The following is a 24,716-nucleotide window of genomic DNA, read 5'->3' on the forward strand; positions in this document are numbered from 1 at the left end:
CATTTGATTTGTAATTGGCTCATCCAACGGAGTAAGACTCTTAATGGAGAGGCAAGTTAGAATTTGTAGTGTATTTTTAAGGCCAAAATTGCAATTTCAAGGAAAAATAAAGGACATAAATGTTATTGTCTATTGAGTTTTTAGTGTATTTTCTCCTAACTTGCCTCTCCATTAATAGAGAGTAGTCTTACTCCATCCAACGTAACCAAGCTCAAATTTCAAAATTGCATTTAGAGGAATTAGTAAGCATGTTTCCTTGATGCAGCTCCACTCGGGTAGTTATTATATGTATATATTTGTGTTGATTTAAGCAATTACTTAAAATTTATACTTTTATATTTTAACATATTTATTTATATTTCTCTCTCTTATACTGTATTATATCAGACAAAACATTTACAAACTCACCATACGATATCTGTTATGATAGTTATCAAAATTTCTTCACATAAAATTTTTCATTGCTAAATTTGTATTAAATGAGAGATACTTAATTTACGTGTACTTAGAATAAGAAATTTATTAGTTTTTTATTTTATTTATCTCATTCAATTTATATTTATTGTTTGAACTGTTTTGTTATATAAGTACATCTATTACTCTTATTAATACTAGTGTGTACATGCACTTTGTGCCTACCGGTGAATATTGTGTGATACTGCATATTCAATTTTTATATATTTCATTTTTTTTAAATTAGAATGTATTTTTTGTGTTTGATGTACTTTATATTATATTTTTTGTGTTTATCATAATGTTTAATTTAAGGTGAGATGTGTGGTTAATTAATGTATTGGTGGTGGTTGCTTATGATTATATAGTTTTTTTGTAAAAATTAAATAATGTGAAGGGCAAAATAGGAAATAAAAATTACACCTTGAAGAAAGTTATTTCAAGTTTTGGCTTTATATATACTAGCGTGTTGACATGCACTGTCGTGCCTGTCAACCCGCTTTTCTATCGTTTGTAATGTATAGTTTATATTTTATAAATTCAAATATAATTTTTTGCGCTAAATTTACAGTTGAATTTATTCAATTGGTCTATATTCAATTTTGTAAATACACTTTTAAAATAAGAAGATAATAAGGATAAAATAAGAAAATATTATTATATGGTTTTTTGGTAGAAATAAAAAGATATTGAGGGCAAAATAGGAAAACACAAATTACACCATTGTAGGTGGTTATTTTGTGTTTTCCCTTTATTAATAGTATAGATTATGTATTGGCTTATAGAAAATTATATAAAAATATCTCTAATGACATACCATAGAAGAAAGGGACATGTTGACAGCCCCTCTTCGCCAAATCTAAGAAAAAAACAGTGTTTGTTGTCTATAAATTATACAACATTTTTTACCCAGAAACCTCAATAATAGTCATGTGATTTTAACACTAATGTTACTATCGCAACCCCTCTTTTAACCGTAGAATGAAGATAGTTAAAAGAAAATAATAGTCATCACATAGTTTTCAGCAAGCGAGTTGATCAGTCTAGCTTGCATGTACACCACATTAGGGTAGGTATCACAGCAAACACTTATAAAGCATTTAGATATTATACAAATATGTGTCACCAACGAAATTCATCAAATTTCAAGTTTTTATAAAATATGAGTCAACTTCTTATTAATTGAACAGCCATCAATTCATTTATGTATAGTTATATAATACATAGATCATAACATAAATTCCGGCAGAAAATACGAAGCAAACGCCATAATATATTCACATTGATTGTACTTTCTGCATGTCTCCCACTTGTCTAAACATTGTTGGTTTTTATATAGTGAACCGTGTTTTGCCCGTCTGAGAACATCTTAGCTGTTTTACCCTTGTTTTGTATACAAGCCAAGCCAAACTTCATGCCTTCAACATTTGATTTGTTATCAAAATTAGTTAGGAGTTCTATATTGATTATAACATTCTTTTAATGAGGTAAGTAAAAAAAACATATAAGTATTTTATAAATCCATCTACTTATATGTTTCCAACTTATTTTCTTAAATAATATAAAATTTCTTCACACTTGGAATATCCAATAACCATATACATATAACTGAGTCACTTGCCCCTTATCCAAAGTGTTCATGTAATGGAATTTAAAAGAATTACATTCAATGGTTCATATAAGCCATCTCATATTTCTTCATTTTATGTAACTTAAATACATATTTACTCCAACCATTTAAGTCATCTGAATGTATTTATTCATTCTATGTATGTACACCTAAAAGTTGATCAATAAAAATTAGAAAGTATAAACATGAATTAAAAATTTTAAACTTTGCTATCTTTTTAAATCATTGATTAACAAGGCTAATAAAATTTCCAAGCAACACGTGCCTAGCCAAAACAACCATTCATACGCATCTTAAAAAACAACCGCTATCTAACTATGAAACTTTCTTACACAAATTGTACAAGTTAGTATGCCACTCTATGCATTTCCCATGGCTTAATATAAGTATTTAACAGTAAAATTGATAGGGGGAAAATCAAATTTAATAAATAAAAAAAACTACAAAAATTGAATGTGTGCTAAGTGAAATCATCATTTTCTTAATATAAAAAATAAAAAAATAAGTGTAAAATGTACAAGATGTGAAACAACATCCTGAACCTAGAGATGGCTTACATTAGCCAGTGATCAAATCATCACGGCGCAGCAGGAGCAAGGCTAAGGTGCAGATCCAAGCCCAATGCATCATCGAAATTGGGCCCATCATCAATTCTACCGCGGTGGGCCCGGGCCTGTACCTGCGACCCCATGGTTACAGATGAGGGATCCACTACAGTGTCGACATAGGGGAAAAACTCTGTACCCGCATATTTTGCTCTATTACAACAACCACTATAATAATTACGGCTACTACTATTATTACACATGGTTTTGCTTTGCGCCGAAGAGAACACACAACCGTGTGGTACGGCACGTGGCGGCATGTACACCCACGAGGGCATTTCCGCCGGGACCATTACGGATCCCGGTGGCGGAGTGAGGAGGTGCGGCGGAGGGGTGAAGGCGGAGATGATGGGGTTCCGGATGTACGAAACGGGGGCGTTTCGAGAGGCTTGTAACTGAGCACGCTTGAGTTGTTGACGCTCTTTTCTGTGCGCGTTTTGATGGCCACCAAGTGCTTGTGAATTTGCAAACTCTCTGCAACAGTAGTGGCACTCGTATTTCCGTTCACCTGAGGAGGAAGAAGGAGGGGAGGTTGAAGTTGAAGTGGTCTTTTGAGTTGTTGAATCTGTTGCTGCATCATTATGGAGCACCTTGTTTTCAAAGATTTCTTCTTGGACGTTGAACCCGAAGAGTTTGAGGGAAGTGGAGTTTGTGGTTTTAGTATGGAATTCAAGTTGTGGGTCCTCCATGAGAGTGTGGTGAAGAAAGAAGGGTGGTGAATGTTTCAGGTTGGGTGTGTTTATTTATGATAATGAGTTGTATAGGTTATTGCATGTGTTGGGGTCTCTCTCAATATATATAAGAAAAAAAATGTATAACCACTACTCTATCATTCTTCTCGTCTATTTTCAATTATCATTTATTTTTCGAAAAAAATATTTTAAATATAATCACTGATATATTGTATAAACATTATATTTTATATATAACAATAAAAAATAGAGATTTCACCAATTTTTATCCTTGTTACTTATGAAGTTTTAATTAATAAAGAATATAAATATATGTTTTTTTGGAACATGAAATCTTTATTTAAGATAGGGTACGTTTTGGACAAGACAATTATTATTGTTGTATATAAATCAGCAAGGAGTGAAGAAAGAAAGGAAGATGGGTATTTGGGGACACATACTGAGAAAAGAAAGTGTGTGAAAATTCAAATGATATTACTTCAACAACTCAAATTGGATGGTTTCTTTTATAAAAATCTAATTTTTTTATTTCTTTCAATTTTCTTCTTTATCTCTAAAAATATTTTGAAAACTCATCTAAAAGTCCGATCAAGTGACTACGTAAAATTGCTATAAATATGATCAATAATATATTGATTAAGTATAAATTTTTACATTATCAGTACATAAATTTTATACTTTGTATATAAAAATCAAAAAATAGAGATTTCACCAGTTTTTGTCCCTAATTTGTGTCTCCAATTATATTTGTGTAACACTCAATTAAATAATAATAATCTAAATAAATATTTTTATATTAGTTATGGAAATTTGATTAATCGAAAATTAAATACATATTTTTTTTAGAACAAGATTGAGTGTGTTTTGGACAAGAGAATTATTATTGTTGTATATAAATCAGCCTGCAGTGAAGATAAAGAAAGGAAGATGGGTATTTGGGGACACATGCTAAGAGAAGAAAGCGTGTGAAAATTCAAATGATATTACTTCAACAACTCAAATTGAATGGTTTCTTTTATAAAAAAACTAAACTTTTTTATTTCTTCAATTTGTTTCTTTATCTCTAGAATTATTTTGAAAAATCATCTAAAAGTCAAATCAAGTGACTATGTAAAATTGCTATAATTTGATTTTGAAATTAACTTTAAAGATATTACAACCCTTGAACACGCATAAGGTATAGGAAGGGGCCTATAGCAGGGATGAACTTCATATAGCATTGTGGGTCTATGTCCCATTTGATTTTTTTTTATTATAGTTGATAATAGTTTGTTATTTTTGTCCTATATATTTATATATTCAATATTGTGCTTTCATGAATGGTTTTTCTTCGAAGTGTACACCTAGTACATTTTTTTATTATAGAGGTGATAGGGAGAATGATTTTAGGAAAAAAAAAGTAATAATAAGGTAGAAGATTCTAGTCTTATCAACTATTACAAATTTTAACTATGACTTACTGCTAAAATTTATTATCTATATACTTGTAAAAATTTATATATAAGTGATAAATCATTAATATGTATTACTTATTTATAAAGATTAATAATAATTAAATATGGATAATAGATAATATAATGTTTAGTGTCTGTGAATATATTTTTTTTTTTCTGAAAACAAAAATGTGGTTGCAATTTCTATTTGTAAAATAGGAAAAATAAATACAGATTACATGCATTAAATTATAATTTTCGTAAAGTTTGTACCTTTTGAATTAGTTAATATATATTAATGGAGTATAAAAAATTGAAATGAATTTGTAACTTTTGAAAATGAGCTTATTGGTTTTGAAAGTCAGTTTTCAGAAATCAAGTTAAAATAATATTCAGAAAATAAAATTAACTTTTAATATTCGATCTATCAATTTTAGGCTTCAAAATATTTAAAAATCATATCAGTTACCTCTAACAAAAAAATCTTTTCAAATTTTTACCAGTTCTAGCTGAAAGCTTACACCTATGAACTATTTTCTCCCAACAGAATTATGAGCATAAACCATTATATTAGAAGACTAAGAGCATCCGAGAGATCAATATTTTCATTTTTATTTGGGTCTTACATATTATTTTATAATTTCTCATGAAATAAAAATAACGTATACTTTTTTCTCACAATAACAAACATCATTTTTTTTTATTTGGGTCTCACAACATCTACCTTCTTTTACAACATATATATCTCTCACTTTCTTTTGGTCAAGAACAACAAATTGTTCTTATTCAGAAAATAAGAATGACACAGTGAATAATAGAATAAAAATATTCTTATTATGTTACGAACAACCTTATGAATAACCATTGTGATTGATCTAATGGCCCGGTTCAAAATCTAATAATCAGTTGGACCCACTCATTAATTTAAATGTCATTCCAACCCATCAAAAACGTTTTATTTGATAGTCCAACGCACAAGTAGAGAGAGAGGACAATGGAATCTCTATGCAAACTTGGTTTTGAAAGAAAAAAAAATGAAAGATTGTATTAAAAATTAGATGTATTTATAGAATATGTGCATTAATAAATATGTATTCACAAATTACTACAGAAAACAACATAAACTATGGCAATAAATAATTTGTGGCAGTTTAAACTTCCGCAAAACAAATGAAATATGAATAATTTAAAATATATCCTATTACACCAGTTAAAAACCCTTAAAATTTTAAATTGCGCACTGCTCATAGGCCCCTTAGTTTACACTAAATATAAGATTTTGGGGGTGAAGAATAGGAATAAGAAATATGTAATTTTATGTTGAGAAATGATGCAATAATAATATATATTATAATACACACCTAACACTCCTTAATCCTTATCGTTGGGCATACCGACGTTAGCAAAACTTTAAAATATATATGTAAAAGTTACAAATTTTCATAGAAATAAAAATTATGTAAAAATAAAAGTATACATGCACACACGTTTTAATGTTGAGTTGAGTGTCTTGTCAAAAATAATAATGTTGAATGGAGTGTTTTGTTTGATAAATAATGTGGAAGAATTTTCCACTAGGTTAGAAAAGTACGTGAATGTTTACGTAGCAATTGGTTTCAGTCTTTTCATGCATTTGAACTTGGCGTGAAATGGCCAATCAGAAGCTTAGTGGATTACTTGATCATCTATTAAACAATCGCTGAAGCAAGTTCTAACTCATCAAACCTATTGCATAAAATGTAGTCATGTACGACTACCCCTCCTTATAATGAAACAAAATCATCTCCACTATTGAAAAGATAAAAAAAAAATCATTCAACTGCAAATAAGAAATGTATAAGTTTAATTACATTTTGTTTGTTCTTTAATTTTTTCACGTTACTTTCCTCTCTAATACAGTTTTTGACTCCCTTATAATGTTGCCCATTATTTTTAGCTTAAATGTACTTTTTCTCCATCAATTTTTGTTTTGGTGCAAAGTTTGATATCCAAATACGTTTTAAGCAATTTTTGATTCAAACTTATTGTTATTATTATGCGGTGCTAGTCCATTTGTAGTTTTTTTAAGCTAACAAATTCAAACTATGTCACTACTTTTCTTAGTTTTTGGACGAAAATTTGATGAATGCTCTAATATTACATAAGCGGAAAGGAATTGGAGGATGAACTTTGAACATAAACAAAATTGGAGAGATGAAAAATGCATTTAAAGCTTTAATTTTGAAATTACATTAGTGAAGATTATTAAGACAACATTAACTCACAAAAACAAATGCTACATTCGAAATAAAAATAAATGTTTTCTTTTTATACTTTTACAATATCGTCCTATTTCATAATAAACAATTCTAGATCTTCCTAAACAATCCCCTTGATAACAAATGGATATATGTACTCTTTGGTTCTTAAAATATATTAAATCCCTTATTTTATACCTTTTATAATGGGACAAGGATTTACTGTACCAAACTATGTCTCAAACCAATCATATTATGTCACGTCAGTTAATAAAATTAAATATTCATAATTTTATCAATTTTGTTTCATTGTGATTGGTTAGGAACATGGTTGGGGACAGTGTTAGGTACAACATATCCCCATCATCCTTTATATTGTTGACAAAATCAATGAACCACCGTGAAGCTCATTAGTCATGTCCCTATCCCCCACCCTGGCTATTCTGACTCCAACTACTTGTGCAGCTTATACAATGTACTAGCAAATGCAATTATGCAATTTCTTGTCTCCATACCCCAAATTTACATATTCAATAATGAATTTTCATTGCATCCCATTTGTTTATTTTTTGAATTACTTTACTTCTTTGCCATTTTTAGATTCTTTTATTTATATATCTCTCCCGTTCTATATGAATTTCTCATGGCTCATTTTTAAATAAGTAAAATTTTAAAGTACAAAGTTCCTAAATAAATAAAGAAAACCCAAAGAACCTCTTATACAAAACCCACCCAAAGTAAACTAGAAAATAACATAAGCAAAAGCAAAACCCATACAAAAAATATTTAACAGTATCACTTAAGATCGGGTTATCATGGGCTCAATCATCTAAAACCGACACCCTCCCCTACCAAAAACACCACTCTAAAAATGTCAAGGCTACCCTACAAAAAGAAGTAAAATATTTCGTAGCCTGGGTAAGTGTGACATATTTTTATTTAGTAGGTGAAATGAATACTACTTCAGTTAAGAAATAAAAATTTAAAACTTATATGCATGTACTTTTTTTATCATCCATATGCAAGTATTTTAAACTACATATAAAAAGCTTTAACTGGATTTAATAATCATAGTAAAATATACTACTCATCTCCTTAATTCCTCAACCACTATACCATGCATGTTTCATAGTACGATAGCATCTAGATCCTAAGCTACAAATCTACAATAGATATGACAATCAGATCTAACACCATCCCACTAATCACTGATGCATGCATGGCCCACGTGCCGACATCATATTCAATCTTATATCTCATGTTAGATTCGCATGTTTCACATTATTCGAACTTCTTCTCACACTGTCACCACTTACCATGATGGAAAATTCGTATATAAAATCTTTTAATTTTTCCTGAGCTATGTGAAATTATTAAGCGAACGTGAAAACAGATTAGACACGTGCCTTAAATAGTTGGGAAATGATGCATATTTTATACCTATAAGAAAAGTAACACCTATCATAGTGATATTTTGATATTTATTTTATTAATAATTAATGTTTGATTTACAAAATGACATATATCACTTTTAGATAAGAAAATTTAATAGAAAGATATATCATTTTATGGTTATACATTTTGTATGGAAGGGAATTTTAATGTTATGATGACATGGAGGATTTGGACTTTGGGTCCCCACCATTTACATGCCGGTGATGATGAATTATTGCTTATGATGTTTGCGTGATCGACGTTAAAATCTATATGTCCTATATTGGCTTTATACCTTTGAGAGAGATCTCTCCCTTGAATCTGACTAACTTGGAGAGAGTGAAAGTTAGAGCATTTTGGAGGCTTGCAAGTTGCAAATCTCCCACTTAAAAAGCATAATCAATCATAATCATAATTGCGTGTACCAATATTTATCATACAAATATGAAAGGGAAAAAGTAAAGCTTTCTTTAATTCTAAAGTCTTCATCTAAACTCCTAAATTAACCCACTTTGTCCCCTCTATCCAAAACCATCCCTCCTAATTAGTCAAAACATCTCATCTACCAAAAACGAAAAATACTGTAATAAAAAATGTTATTTTAAATACACTAATAAATTTTAGTTGTATTTTTATTTTAGATGATTTTTTACATACATTACAAATAAATGATAAAAAATAAGTAAAAGATAAAATTTATTTAATTTATTATAAAAGAAACAATACAATTATATTTATTCAAATAACACTAATGTATTTTTTTTATACGGAAAAGAAACTATATAAAAGCAAGCAAAAGGGATGCTAACCGGTACAAACACTAATGTATTGTAAATCCTCAAATACATAGATCACCAGGACTGAGTTAATATTCCTTAGCAATTGTTATTTAGATATGATATATTGAATCTTTTAGCATAATTTATAATAATTTAATATTTATGTATTATTTGTTATTTTCTACCATTAATTTGTATTACCTATTAAAATCAGAAATGGTCCAATAAACTTAATTTAAATAAGGAAAAACCTCTTACACTAGAACCTGAAATGCAAACAACACTACGGTTCATATGATATATGTTTGATTCTCCTTAAGTAAGATATCGAGTTCTTGTCTTATAGATGTAAAAAATACTCGCTGAAAAGTTAATCTCACATACCTTTAGATGTTCCCGACTCGAATAGGATTACCTCAAGTATGAAAATACATGTGGGAAACAAAAAAAATGCAAACCACTAGTTTCAATATTATCACAGAGTGTAATTAACCTATCTAAAAAAGGACGTCTTCTTAACATCATCTTCATTTTTAACTGATGCCTCACCTTCATTCGTATTTCCCACGCTTCATTCTCAATAACTTCGTTCTCACGCTCATTCATTGTTGTTCCTTCTTCCTTCTAATTATCGATTTCGATTTTCTCCTCTCAATGTCATTGATCTTAACGTTGCTATTCTCATTGTGACCTCCTCACCACCATTACCATGATTTCCTGATTAGAAATGTAAGACCTATTTCTTCATCTTATTTTCATTCTCATTTTCAACTAACGAGTTAACTATCGCATCTCCTTCAATATCCTTCACCACTCGTTAGAATGAAGTTAAAATCGCTTTCACCCTCGCAACCTATATTATGTCGCTAATTGCGTTCAACCGTTGCCTCATAACAATATATAATTTGAATAGACAGCGGAGAGGTTGTTTGATTTCTTGTTTTGTTTGTCGGTGAAGGGTTGTTAGATAGTTTTGTAATTCAGTTAGTTTAGTTACAATCCTTTCTATTTATAGAAAGTTAGGTAGTTGCTTTATGCTATAAAAGGAAAGTTAGTTGTTGTAAGAATTTAAGTGATTCAATTCATTCCTCTCTACATAATTATTCATAGCATTCAATATTCTTCTTTCTCTCCTCTTCTGCATACACTCTTCTTCTTCATTTTCCTTTCTTGTTCTTTTCCTTCTAACCAAGTACACACTCATTGCTTGGTTACACACTCATTGCTTGATTATAAGGCTATTCACAACAATAGTATCAAGAGCTTTGTTTTTTTCTTTTCGATTCTTGGATCTGTGGAAGAAAGAACTCATATGTGCATCCCCATATTCACAACAATATTCACTATGTCATTACCTACACTGGATGGCTAAAACTACGAGAGGTGGCACATTCAAATGAAGGTTTTATTTGGCTATCGAGAAGTGTTGGAGATAGTTCAAAATGGGTACCAATCAGTGGGGGGATGCTACCGAGGCTCAAAGATCCACCTTCAGGGAATACAAGAAGAAAGATTGCAAGACTTTGTTCATGATCTATCAATGTGTGAATGAATCCAACTTTGAAAAGATTTCCCGTGTCAAAACAACAAAAGATGCTTGGGATAATCTTGAGAAATGTTATACTGGTGCAGAGAAGGTGAAGAAAGTTAAGCCCCAAACATTGAGAAGAGAGTATGAACTCTTTCAAATGAAAGATGGTGACATAATTGCATATTACTTCACCAAAATCAGATCATTGACAAATCTGATGAAGGGAAGTGGTGAAGTAATTGAAGATCAGTTGGTGGTAGAGAAAGTGTTGAGAACCTTGAACCCCAAGTTCGATTATGTGGTTGTTGCCATAAAAGAGTCTAAGGATCTTGAAGTGTTCAAGATTGAAGAATTGCAAAGTTCATTAGAGGCTCCTGAACAAAGAATCAAGGAGACAAACTCAGATAAAAATTCTGATCAAGCATTCCAAGCACAGTCCAGCAGAAGGTCATTTGGCCAAGGAAACTTCCCCAAAAGAAGTTTAAAGGAAAGTGGAAGAATGACAAAGGAAGGAACTGTGAAGGAACTAGACAAGAATCTAACTCCTTCTCAGCAAACAGAGGCAATGGACAAGATCAGGTGCTAAGGAGAAGTCAGAAGAAGTTTGATAAGAAGAAAGTTCAATGTTTTAACTGCAAGAACTTTGGGCACTTTGCATCTGAGTGTAGATTCAAGGCTGCTCATAGCAATGGACCAGAAATTGACGCTAGATTGGCTCAAGGGGAAGAATTTGAGGAAGAATAGGTTCTGCTCATAGTCACATCTGAAAAGGAGGTCAAAGATGATTGTTGGTATCTTGATACTGATTGTTCTAATCACATGTCAGATCACAAGGATTGGTTCGAGAGACTTAATGAGAATGCCAAGAGTAAAGTGAAGTTTGCAGACCATAGCTCCATCAATGCTGAAGGACGTGGAGACATCTCAATCAAGAGGAAAGATGGAAAGAATGTTAGCATCAAGAATGTCTTGTATGTTCCAAAGATGAATAACAATCTACTTAGCCTTGGTCAAATACTTAAGAAAGGGTATGCAATGACTATGGCAGACAAGTTATTGAATGTATATGATTGTGACACGAATCTGATCTTGAGGGTTCCACTATCCAAAAACAAAACTTTCAAGATTGGGATTCAAGTAAACAATCACAAATGTTTATTGTCTAAGGTAGCTCATGAGAATTGGATTTGGCACTAGAGGTATGGCCATTTGAGTTTTAAAAGCCTTGAACTTCTGAGTAGAAAAGGAATTGTAATTGGATTACCATCAATTAGTAGTCCTAGTGAGCTGTGTGATGAGTGTTTGTCAAGTAATCAAACCAGGAACTGTTTTGTGTCACATGTACCAACTAAATCAACAAAGCCACTTGAATTGATCTACTCATATGTATGTGGACCCTTTGAAAAAAAATCATTAGGAGACAACAAATACTTTGTGACCTTTACATATGACTTCATAAGGAAGACTTGGGTTTATCTGATCAAGAGGAAGAGTGAGGTATTCATTGTTTTTATCAACTTCAAAGCTCAAGTAGAAAGACATAGTGGACAAAAATTGATGACACTAAGAACTGATGGAGGAGGAGAATACATGTCAAGTGAATTGAAAGAGTTATGTGCTAAAGAAAGACTGGTTCATAAAGTAATTGCTTCCTATAACCACAACACAATAGTACTGCAAAAAGAAAGAACAAGACCATTCTTAACATGACAAGAAGCATGCTTAGAACAAAGTCAATGCTAAAGAGATTTTGGGGTGAAGTTGTTTCAATAGCAATGTATATCATGAATATGAGTCCTACCAGAAGGCTTGGTGATTCTATTCCTGAAGAAGCTTGGTCAGGTTCAAAACCAAAGATGGATCACTTCAGAGTGTTTGGTTCGATTTGCTATGTTCATCTTCCCGAAGTTCAGAGGAAGAAGTTAGATGACAGAAGCAAGAAATTTGTATTGCTTAGATACCACCATACAAGAGCATATAGGGACTATGATCCACTAAGTCAAAAGATAATGTTGAGTAGAGATGTGAAAGTTGATGAAACACAAGGCTGGAATTGGAGAGGAACAAGCACTGACTCAAAAAAACACACAATGATGCAGTTTGATGAAGGGTTAGTAGAAGGAGAACCATTGCTTGTTGATCAACCATCTACTATAGAAAATCAAAACCAAAGAAGATCACAAAGATCTAGACAAACACCATCAAGATTGAGTGACTATGAAGTCTTTCCAGACTCAGAGATCACTGTTGAAGGGGAACTAGTTCACATGACTCTTTTGGCTGGAATGGAACCAATAAACTTTGAAGATGCAGTCAAGCAGGGTCACTGGTTTGATGCTATGCAGGAAGAACTTGTGTCAATTGAGAAGAACAAGACTTGGGAGCTCACTCAGTTACCAAGAGGAAAGAAGATCATTTATGTAAGATGAGTTTATAAAGTAAAGATAAATCCAAAGGGAGAAGTGACCAAGTACAAGTCTAGGCTTGGAGCAAAGGGCTTCCTTCAGAAACATGGCCCAAACTATGATGAAGTTTTTGCCCTAGTTGCAAGAATGAAAACCATAAGATTGGTGGTGTCATTGGCAAGCTATAAGGGTTGGTGTATTCACCAAATGGATGTCAAGTCAACATTCTTAAATGGTCCATTAGAAGAAGAAGTGTATGTTACTCATCCACCCAAATTTGAAGTAGCAGGGAATGAAAGCTTGGTGTACAGGTTGCATAAGGCTCTCTATGGCCTCAAACAAGCACCAAGGGCTTGGAACAAAAGAATTGATGGTTTTCTGTTGAAGCTTGGTTTCTCAAAATGCACAGCTGAATATGGTGTTTACATAGGAGGTGTAGAGCATAAACAATTACTAACAGTTTATCTATATGTAGATGATCTATTGGTAATAGGAAAAATGTTGATGAAATCAACTCATTCAAGCAAGACATGAAGAATGAGTTTGACATGAGTGATCTAGGAAACTTGTCCTACTTCTTAGGGATATAGTTTACTAGAATCAAGAAGGGAATTGTCATACATGAGAAGAAATATATTGTTGATGTCTTAGAAAGATTCAACATGGAAGGATGCAATTATGCTTCAACACCTGTTGAAGTAGGAAGCTCAATAATTGAAGATGAATCAGTGGCAGATAAAACCATCTATAGACAAATAATTGGATGTTTGAGGTATATATGCAACACTAGACCTGATATTACATATCGTGTAGGGCTGGTTAGCAGGTTTATGGAAGCACCAAAAAGGTCTCATCTTCTAGAAGCAAAAATATTGCTCAGATATGTCCAATGAACCATGGATTTTGGCCTGTTATTACCAAATAAAATCAGCAACTTCGGTCATGACATGGTTGGTTTTAGTGATGTTGATTGGTGTGGTGATAAGCTTGATAGGAAAAACACAACATGGTATTTGTTTATGATTGGTAATGCTCCAATTTCATGGTGCTCAAAGAAGCAAGATGTGGTTGCTTTGTTCTCTTGTGAGATAGAGTATATACCTTTGTGTATGGTAGCTTGTCAAGCTCTTTGGTTGAATACTTTGTTGGCAGAATTAAAGGTGAAGAAAGAAGATGACAACCTACTGTCATTGCTTGATAATAAGTCAGTTATACATATTATCAAGAATCCAGTGGCACATGGTAGAAGCAAGCACATTGAGAATAGATTTCATTTTCTAAGGGACCAAGTGAGCAATGGAAGATTGAAGATGTTTTTCTGCAAAAGTGAAGAACAACTTACTGATATTTTTACCAAACCATTGAAGAAGGAGAGGTTTGAAAAACTGAGATCGGAGATGGGAATTCTAAGGCTGAATGGAAACTGAATTAAGGAGGATTGTTAGATAGTTTTGTAATTCAGTTAGTTTAGTTGCAATCCTTTATGATTATCGAAAGTTAGGTAATTGCTTTATGCTATAAAAGGAAGGTTAGTTTGTGTAAGAATTTAAGTGATTCAATTCATTCCTCTCTACACAATTATTCATAGCATTCAATATTCTTCTTTTTCTCCTCTTCTCCATACACTCTTCTTCTTCATTTTCCTTTCTTGTTGTTTTCCTTCTAACACTACTAAAATGTTACATTTTATATTTAGATTCTCAATCCCAAGTGGAATTGGACTAGCGCACTGTGTCGCTTTATTATTTGGTAAGTAAGTTAAGTTTTTATTTGAATAGTTGGATAAATGATGACTCTTCCTATTTATTTGTTATACTAAAGTTGGAATACACTCTCTTAAATCATGTCTTAAATTTTGTCTCGCAACAATAAAAATATATTATATCAATTAAAATAATATATATGAAATTATTAGGAAAATCATTGTTGTCAATAGGCACTATATGATAGATCATTATTAGATCATTTCGTTTATGTTACACACTTCACATAATGAAATAAAAGTTTGATTATTTGATATCATTTCTTATTATTTTATAACTTACAAGTCTTTTTCAGATTTAGTAGTCACTTTATACAACTCTAAATTATTCAATAAATGTTTACCATTTATATAAATTGTAGGATCCAACCAAATTTGCTTATAAATATAACTCTGTCGCTATTCTCATTTATGCAATTATAGGCTCAAAAAATTTCTATGAAAATGATGTTTGTATACTTATGCCTGCATTGGGATGGCCGGATGGGGGAATGGATATGAGCCGCAAGAATTTAACACAGCTAAATAAAATTTAAATTTCCTATTTATGATTGGGAGTAGCACTTGTTGGGAGGTGCTGAATAGTCATGCACTTCGAAAATGATTAGTTACTTATCTAAATGATAAAAAAATATCTTTAGTAGTACAAAAAAAGTTACATATGGCAAGACTGTTTTTCAGTTGACAACCACTTTTTCTTGAACCTAGTTCCGTCGCTGTATATAACTTTATGTAACAGTTGTTTAGCTATACAATAGATGCATATAACTTAATGTATTTTTTGTCTAACAATGCAAGTCTTTGTGCAATAACCGCAAAAAGCTTTGCACAACACTAATCAATTGAAGATACTTTTCTTTACCGAAAAAAATTGAAGATACTTTTATGTATAAGTTGCACGAAGCTATATGCAACTCATCTCTGTGCAACCCCATTCATGTCCACCTAAACCTAATCCAACCACAACTATGTGAACTCTATACATGGAGATGCTTTCTCAGAATACTACTACAAGTTGAAATGACATCCATCTAATTATTTCATTTATTTTAAAACTTAAAATCTTCTTTCTAGCTTGGCAGGATTCAGAAGCAATTGTGATAAATGAAATATAATGAAAGAGACATTTATTCATTCCATTCAACCGATGGTAAACATGTTAGTAATTAAAAAAGACCTGATCTACTTATAGTTATAATTTTCCTGTTGCATAAAGAGCCCATTCCAAATTTTATGGGTCAGGGATAATTCCCAAGCTCTAAGGTCGGGCTTTAAAGATCGCCTTAGGCCCAATCAAAACCTAACGAGTAAAGCTGAACGAATATTCAATGAATCTCTTAGGTTATGCAATTATTATACCAGCAATCAAACAATTATCCCACTAGGTAAGGTCGGCTCGAAAAACACCACAATCCTAAGGTTATGAAATTATTACACATGCAGATTAATGAAATATCCTCAAAAGTTGAGTAAGCGGCGTCATAGATGATACAGCAATGATGAACAAAACTGCTACAAGAATGAATGTATCATTACAGTATCAAAACTATATTATGTTCAGAATGCTACAAGGGAATTGGATGAGTATCATTGGATGACAAAAAATTGAAACATGAAGAGACATATACCTTAGAGTGCAACCATATACTGTAGACTAACAAACCAGTTTACAACCTTGGTGGAACCAAGCAAAGAAAGAGAATATTGCAGACATATAATGCAAGCGGAAAATCTGCTGGGTGCTAAGTTTGATGTCATGACTGTAATTGATAGAGACCAGAGAAATCAAGTGAATTTTATATCTAGCTCTTATCAGAACCCTTAAGATTGAGGTTAAACCATTTCTTTTTGGCGGATTTATCCTTTCCATCTGACCCTCCATCCTCGGGGCTCCCTTCGCCAGAAATTTTGCTAGAACTTCCATTGCCTAAATTACTAGTGGTTGACTTGACAACAGTGAAAGAAGAATGGATACTATCCCTTTGTTTCAGAAGTTCATCTACCTGAGTAGCAAATAAAACTCAACATGGTCACAAACATAAATTATATCTTGAGCCAAACACAAGTTTAGCTACCATTTAATTACATTCTTTAAAGAATAGAAGTTTTTGAGCTTTGAAGAAAACTTTGTTGCAAGGATGCATAAGCATAGCCTGCAAAAGTATTAATTTCTCATTGCATTTGTGAGAATCTACAAGTCATCTGGGTCAGTCACTCACTGATGGTGCTAGACAATTTAATTCTGGCTAGAGATATAAACCATTCATGGGCCTGCACCCAAAGAGCTTCGTAAGTATTTAGGAGTATTGGTTCTTTAACATGGCATTGCAGTCTCTATGACTAAGGGATTGAGACTGACACTTGCCACCCCATTCTTTTGGATAAATTTTTGCGCCCAAGGTTTCAGTTGATGTTCTTTACTCATGTTTCATCAAGCTAAGTAAATCTTGTATGAAGGGAGGGTTAGTGATTTAAACCATTCTTGGACCTACACCTAATAGGTTATCCTTTAGAATAGCTGTTTCTCTGACATTTGGCATCATATTCACATGATAATGTAATTGAACCATATTCATTTTCCCCTTTTAAGCTATATACATTTGTGATGGGTACAGATTATGGACTCAATAACATATACGATATTTCCAACTATTTTTTAACCAAGTTGTGGGCAAAATTTAAGTAGTGAAAAAAATGCTAGTGTGTGGATTTTCAGATGTGTACTTTTGTTGTAACTGTAGCACAAGTTAAAAGAACGTACAGACTGCTTTTCTTTTGTGTATCTATCTGTCACTTCCTGATAGCGTGCCAGTGCCTGAAAGTATTAAGAGAAACATCACTGTAAGTGCCTCTAAGCAAACTTTAAGCCATGGACAACCAAAACCAACACTAACCTTTCTATATTCTGTTTCAAATTGGCGTAGTTCACTCCTCTTTCTTAAAATTTGAGCCTCAGTGTCCATAAGCTTTTGGGTGATGTCTTCATGTGATTTTGCACATACTGCCTCAATTGTATAGCTAGCAGTCTTAAAGAAGTTATCCCCTAAATAATATCAGCTTAAATAAGTGCAAATGTAATGTACATAGTTTTATGTGAAAAAATAGCCCAACAAACAGAAGAACAATAGAATAAATCATTCAGACCATAAACAGCAAAGATATGAGTGCCAGGCTTTAGTTCTGAGACTTCACAAGGTTGAAGACCTTCCAACCTTTTAAAGAAAGCCCCTTCAGGATCCTTGGCCATTGCTAACTGCACCACAAAACTAAAGGTAAATACCACTTTCCAAAAATCCCACAACAAAGGAAAATTAACATAATTCCCATACCGCATTCACAGTTGAATCCATTCTGTACACTTGAAAATGTAAGAAATACATTCCTGCCGATGTCACCTTGCCAGTTTTTTCGCTATCTTCCTGTACAGAAACATTAATTACATACAACATGAACTGAATACACAGCCAATTGTAATTTGCAGAAGTACTGCATGAACAAATGACTAATTGCAATTTCTGCAATGTACAAATCAATCAAAAATAGCTTAAGAGCAACTTAAATAGTGTATCTGAACATAATACACAGTTACATACAAATGACTGGTTACAGGTTGCAGACCACATCAACTGCACTCCCCTAATGTTTGTTTAATGTGTTTCTTTGACTTTTGAGCCTAGCAGCCACTTAGTTTACATAATCCAGCTGCAAGACATTTTGCAAACTTTTTGACAATCATCTGGAGTTGATTACTCGATTTCATCGAAATGAGAGACAAAGGAACCACAAGGTTAAAGGCTTAATAGCAGCCATCATAGTACTGAAACTCCTTCCATCATACCCCATTTTATTTTAGATTTATTCTAAATTCACATCACAGCAAATGATATTTATGCTGAAGACTATCAGTATTATGCTACAAGGGACAAGGAGAAGAAAGAGATAGACAAATTGAGCTATATGTTAATGGATAATATTTTCATAATCCAACATCCTAGAGACACAATCACAATTGAGGAAAAAATTAATAATACCAAGTCCACAGTCATTTCAATTTATTATCCATTAGTTTGGTAAAGCAACATGTCAATGGGGGAGGGAATGTAAATGTAGAAGCACTAGAAGAATAAAAACTACCTGTAATGCCAGACCATAACCACCATTTGCATCTTGTTCAAAGTAGAGCAACTGCAAAAATCAGTCTTCAATAATACAATCCAATACCATATTAACCAAAAGCACATTTGCAAGTGATGGACAGACACAAAAATTCTTATAATAAAGGCATCAGCAATACCTTGAATTTGCTTTGTGCAGTAGAAGTAGCTCTTATCACAATCCCTGACTGAGCTTGCTGCTCATTTATTGTCACGCCGAAAAAATGAGCACATTGCTTCTCTACCTGCAACAAATTGTGACTTAAGTGAAACAAATACACCACCACGAAAACCATTTTATTGCTTTATTCAACATGGAGGAAGTAATAACCTTTCCACTAACTGATGTTCCAATGGGGAGGGGTCTGACTGTAACAGTGCCATTAAGAGCTTCTTCAAGTACATTGGCTGAAACAGTAGTCTTTATAGGGACACCCAGCTTGCTATAACCATGTGGATAAGAAACAAAGCAAAAATAAACAATTTTGAAAATCAAGTGGCTATGTACTGCATTCATACCTGAATAAAGCTGCAAACACTGTGTTGACAGTCCCAAGATTAGATAAGTCAATTTCCATGTCCATGCTATCAGCATCAAGTGCCTGATATGTATTTGCCCAATAGCTTAAAGAATATTAGACATGACATGGTATATAGTATAATAACTAAAATTAACATAAAGACACAGATCTAAAATTAAATAAGAAATGACATTTTAAAATTTAGCATGAGCCAGTGTAACCATAATAAAATATGACCATTTCTTTAATTACTGTGATGTTTTCATCTGTTAGACCAAACTGCGACTGGGGAGTCTCCAAACACCGGGAAGCTCCACTGTTACCGGGATATGGGAATAGTGAGGAGTCACAACTGAAACACTATGTCTAGAACCAAAACCGTAAGGCATTAGTTCCATGGATCTTTTCCACTTGTAAACTCTTTCACTCCTCCCTGCATATCCAATATGGGACTTCACATCTGAATAAACTCAACAATCTTCCTCCAAGTGTGGGTACCACACACTTACCGGTCTACTCCCCCTTAAGTCCACCATGTCCCAGCCGAACCATCAACTCTTATACCACTTGTTGGATCAAACTGCGATCGGGGAGTTCCATTGTCACAGGGTATGGGAAGAGTGAGGAGCTACAAGTAAAACACTATGTCTTGAACCAAAACCTTAAGACATTAGTTCCATGGGCTTTTTACACTTTTAAACTTTTTCAGTCCTCCCCGCATATCTAATGTGGGACTTCACACTTGAATAAACCCAACATCATCTATATTGGTATAAAGATTCACAATAGAAAGGTGAAAATATATACAGTAGTTTACTGAAGTGTCAGAAATATCCAAAAACACAGTGACAATTTTTGCAGTCTCCATGCTTCATAGGTTGAAAAGCATGAGACATGGGTTCAATTTTAGGACACCAGAAAAATAAGATGATAAAATGGCATGCTCCCCATAGAAAATAAGTCATGCAGTTAAGTAATGCATTTCTTATATGTTTGCCCAGCCAAATACTCCAATGTCAGAGACATATTCTTCATTTTTATATTGTAGGAAGAATCGGTTAAGAACAACAGAAAAAAGGAGAGAAAACAGAGCTTTGGGTTCATATAGGAAAAAAGTGACCTGAAATCCTGCACTGTCATACTGCCTTCTCTTCTCTGGGTCAGACAAGATGCTATAAGAATATGCAACCTCCTTAAATAGTTCTGAAGCCTCAGGATTGCTGGCATTCTTGTCAGGGTGATACCTATCAATAATGCAAATATTTGTAAATAGATCAAAGTCATCAAACATATGTTCATTATCATCATTTTCATAATGTCTTTCTTATGCATTAGATAACTACACAAATTCCTTGATTCTACAAAACCAAAACAGAAAACTGACTAGAGTATCTGTATATTGCTTTAACTGATTTGATCCTCCTCTCGGCACCTGATTCCCTTCACGAAGTTCTATTATGAAGCATAGACACTTCAAAATAGTTGCTCACAAACATAGCCATATCAGACACTCGTAAATATAGTTTTTAACTCTCTACCTTAAATTTTGAATTCTATACTGTTATAAACGAGAATACCACAATAATTAGAAATTTGTTGGCATGTTATTGTAACACTAACCCATGCTAACTTTGAAAACATAATTCCTCTATTCTACCTTAAGATTGAGCTTTTATATTAACTCTATTAATTTTATATTTTGTATCAACCATTTTGTGTCCTGCAATTTCTAAATTTTTGTATCCCTGTTTCCATGTCATAGCGTATCAATATCCTAACTCTGCTTCCAATGCTTTATCAACTAACAATGTTAATCACCTTCAAAGGTTCTTCAATTATTCTACCTCACTTAAGAATACTATGATAATGTTTGAAGCCACATTTTAAAAATAAAAAAACTTCTGGAATCAAAATATGTGGAGAATTAAGCATCTCATTTGCAAAATAAAGTAACAAAAGGACCTAGCACTCTTAAACAAAACAAAAACAAACATCCACATGAAAAATTGAACAATAAATAAATAGAATTGAGTGAAAAACAAAAAAGGGAAAAAAGTACTTGAGAGCTAGCTTTCTGTAAGCAGATTTGATTTCTTGATCGGTAGAGTCCCTTGTTACAGATAAAACCTCATAAGGATCACGTCGATTTGCTGGAGTAGATGGTCCTTCAATCTTCGAACCCATCACCATACACCAGCTTCTCTTTCTCTATTTGAAAACACACACCAGATTAAATAAAACAAAAAATAATCAGCTTAATGGTTTCAGAGTTTTTATTCATCACAATAAGAGATCAACACGCGATTCAAAGTTTCATTGGATTTCCTTTTTCTCTCGGGATGAGAAAAAGTGAGGTAGGGAATTAGGGATCTGATTCTAACCTAAGCGAGTGAAATGGGGAAGAGAAAAAGGAAAAAGGTGTGAGATTAGGTTTTGAAATTTGAAAGGAGAAAAGAGAAAGAAACTCCTTTGTCTTCAGACTCAGTGAAGGTCGCGCTTCTGTAATGTAAAATGTTTGTATGCGACTAATACGAGACGCAGTCCTTTTAAAATTCCTTTTTATTTTAACTTTTCGAGGTGAGATTATTAAAAATCATATATCCTATTAGTAAATCTTCATTCATCTTACTTCAAAGGAAAAATGACGTTAACATCGTACTTAATTTATTAATGATTTTATTTACAAGTTATATATATATATATATATATAAGAGAATTAAATAGGATGATATATATTATTTCTTTTCAATATATTTTTTCTGTGATTTTCTTTTATATAAAAAAATGTATATACTAAAAGTGTATGTATCTTATATATTGTCATTTTATTGTCTATCATTCATATTTTATATAAATGAACAGTGAATTATATATTAATATATAATTTTTGCCGTAAGATACTGTATTCTTCTTCCGTAGAACCAAGTTATACCAAAAGTACTTTATTATTTAATAAACTCTAGTAATTAATTTCAATCCTAATATTTGTGTACTTTATTAATTATTTAATGAAATATTATTTTTGTTTCTCACATATATCCTCACATTATAGACAATTATAACCGAGTCAGGAACATCCCATATATTTGAGGCTAACTCTCACAATGAGTATTTTTTCATTCATAATACTCAAACCCGATATTTTTTACTTAAGGAAAATCAAGCATATACCAATTGAACAACACATGCTGGTAAACTTAAAATGACATGCTAAAAACCACAATTATTTATTAATCATTATATTTCATTTTAATTGATGATTAAACTTAAATTAAGACAATTATTAAACATGTCAATATAATGTTATATATTTTGACCAAAATACCTCTAACAACACATATTTATTATACATTCAATTTAATTTGCATTAATAATCACATGAGGGGACAAATCTAGCTAATACTTTTTTATTGTCTAATGCAACAAACAATATGAAATAAATGAAAAGGGCCGAAACAATAATTAAATAGGAACAAATGAAGCAATTAGCTATATCATTACTTAAAATAAAATGACGATTTTAAAGGTCAAATGCATGAAATTAAATCATTACTAACTTAACATTAATAATGATTTTAATTCTAAATTTAAAAGTGCATCCAAATATTAAAAATATAAAACCAAATTTAAAACTAAATTCAATCTATTCTAGATCTCAAAGGAACAATATTCATTTGAATTTGCAAATAACCAATAATTCATTTATTAATAGCTTCTATTGGTTCTCTTCACTATTTACATACATCCAAAAGCATAAAAGCCCATACTATATATAATTAGAAAAATAGAAATATTCATATTCTTATAATTTATAATTTAAATATCATAATTGCATAGAGTTGTCTTACATTATTTTACGTGTCAGGGAATGAAAAATTTAGATATACATGAATCACAAGATGAACGATGACACAGAATAAGGCAGTATGTTAGACAAAGAAGGAACAACATGAACATACAACAAAGACAACAAGAATTAGCAAGAAGACATTTAACACGCTATAAACGAAACAATGACAATGAAGCACAACCAAATCAAAACAATATCCATGTTTGTACAAACTTTGAACAAAGAACTACAAGTATTACTACATTTGTCACATATCATTTACTTAAAATCAAATATTACTCATGTTAAAACATTTAATTAATATTTTACAATATGTTTTATTTAACTTTAATTTGTTGTATTTTTAGGATCTACTCATAATCCTTTTGAGACTATATCAACAAATATTTCAAGTACAATAAGATTGACGTATGTACGTCAAATTGCTAGATCATCCTTTCGAGAACAATTTCGCACATATAATTTTATTGATAGTTGAAATATATACACTGTGTAAAATTATTTATTTTATTATAACTTAATTATATTATTGTAGTTGTCACATATATGTTGTCAAAACTAAAAACACTTTTTGAGAAATTACTGAAATTAATCTTAAAATTCTAATGACATTATTGATAATTGAAATATGAAGATTATGTCAATTTATTCCTTTTATTATACTTAATTCTATTATTATAGTTGTCATATATATATTTTGTTAACCTAAAAACAATATTTGAGAAATTACTGAAATTATTCTTAAATTTGATATGACATAGTGGTAATATTATAAAATTACATAATTTTATTCATATTTTAGGATATATTCATGGTCATGTTGAAGCCTTACCAACAAATATTTCAAATACATATATATTTCGAATACAAATATATCCAATGTTGAATTATCAAATATTTTAAATAATTCAAATACTTTAATTTTACCAATAAAATTAAAGTCTTTGTGGTTGTGACAAATTTCACTCACTTTAGCAAAATGTGAATTATCCATGTTGTTTTTAATTAATTTATTGTCTGAAGTTATGATGTCCATTGGTCTTGGCAAAGCACGTTTTCTTTTCCATAATTTTTGTCATAATAGATAACAATAGTCACTAATGAGTGAGTGTAACGTTAATATTGTGTGACTGCACAGATTTATATATAAATACTATATTAATTATTATCATTTATATATATTACTTTTTTAAATAATATAGTTAATAATGTATATATTTTTTCTCAATC

At 31.6% G+C, this 24,716-nt stretch overlaps 2 protein-coding genes across 2 annotated transcripts; both read right to left on the minus strand.

Annotated features, from left to right (window-relative positions):
- LOC109346352 (zinc finger protein 6-like) lies at positions 2,394–3,468 on the minus strand. The gene has a single exon (XM_019585863.1). The coding sequence runs from the start codon at positions 3,375–3,377 to the stop codon at positions 2,661–2,663; it is 717 nt and encodes a 238-aa protein (XP_019441408.1). The 5' UTR covers positions 3,378–3,468; the 3' UTR covers positions 2,394–2,660.
- LOC109346353 (chaperone protein dnaJ 15) lies at positions 16,462–22,157 on the minus strand. Its single transcript, XM_019585864.1, has 12 exons — positions 22,018–22,157; positions 21,696–21,844; positions 20,757–20,880; positions 19,635–19,717; positions 19,447–19,558; positions 19,256–19,360; positions 19,096–19,146; positions 18,291–18,380; positions 18,106–18,214; positions 17,856–18,004; positions 17,723–17,776; positions 16,462–16,964 (listed from the first exon to the last, which is right to left on the minus strand). The coding sequence occupies exons 2-12, from the start codon at positions 21,824–21,826 to the stop codon at positions 16,764–16,766; spliced, it is 1,209 nt and encodes a 402-aa protein (XP_019441409.1). The 5' UTR covers positions 21,827–21,844; positions 22,018–22,157; the 3' UTR covers positions 16,462–16,763.

This window comes from Lupinus angustifolius, chromosome LG04 (genome assembly GCF_001865875.1).
Source record: "Lupinus angustifolius cultivar Tanjil chromosome LG04, LupAngTanjil_v1.0, whole genome shotgun sequence".
Taxonomy (NCBI): domain Eukaryota; kingdom Viridiplantae; phylum Streptophyta; class Magnoliopsida; order Fabales; family Fabaceae; genus Lupinus; species Lupinus angustifolius.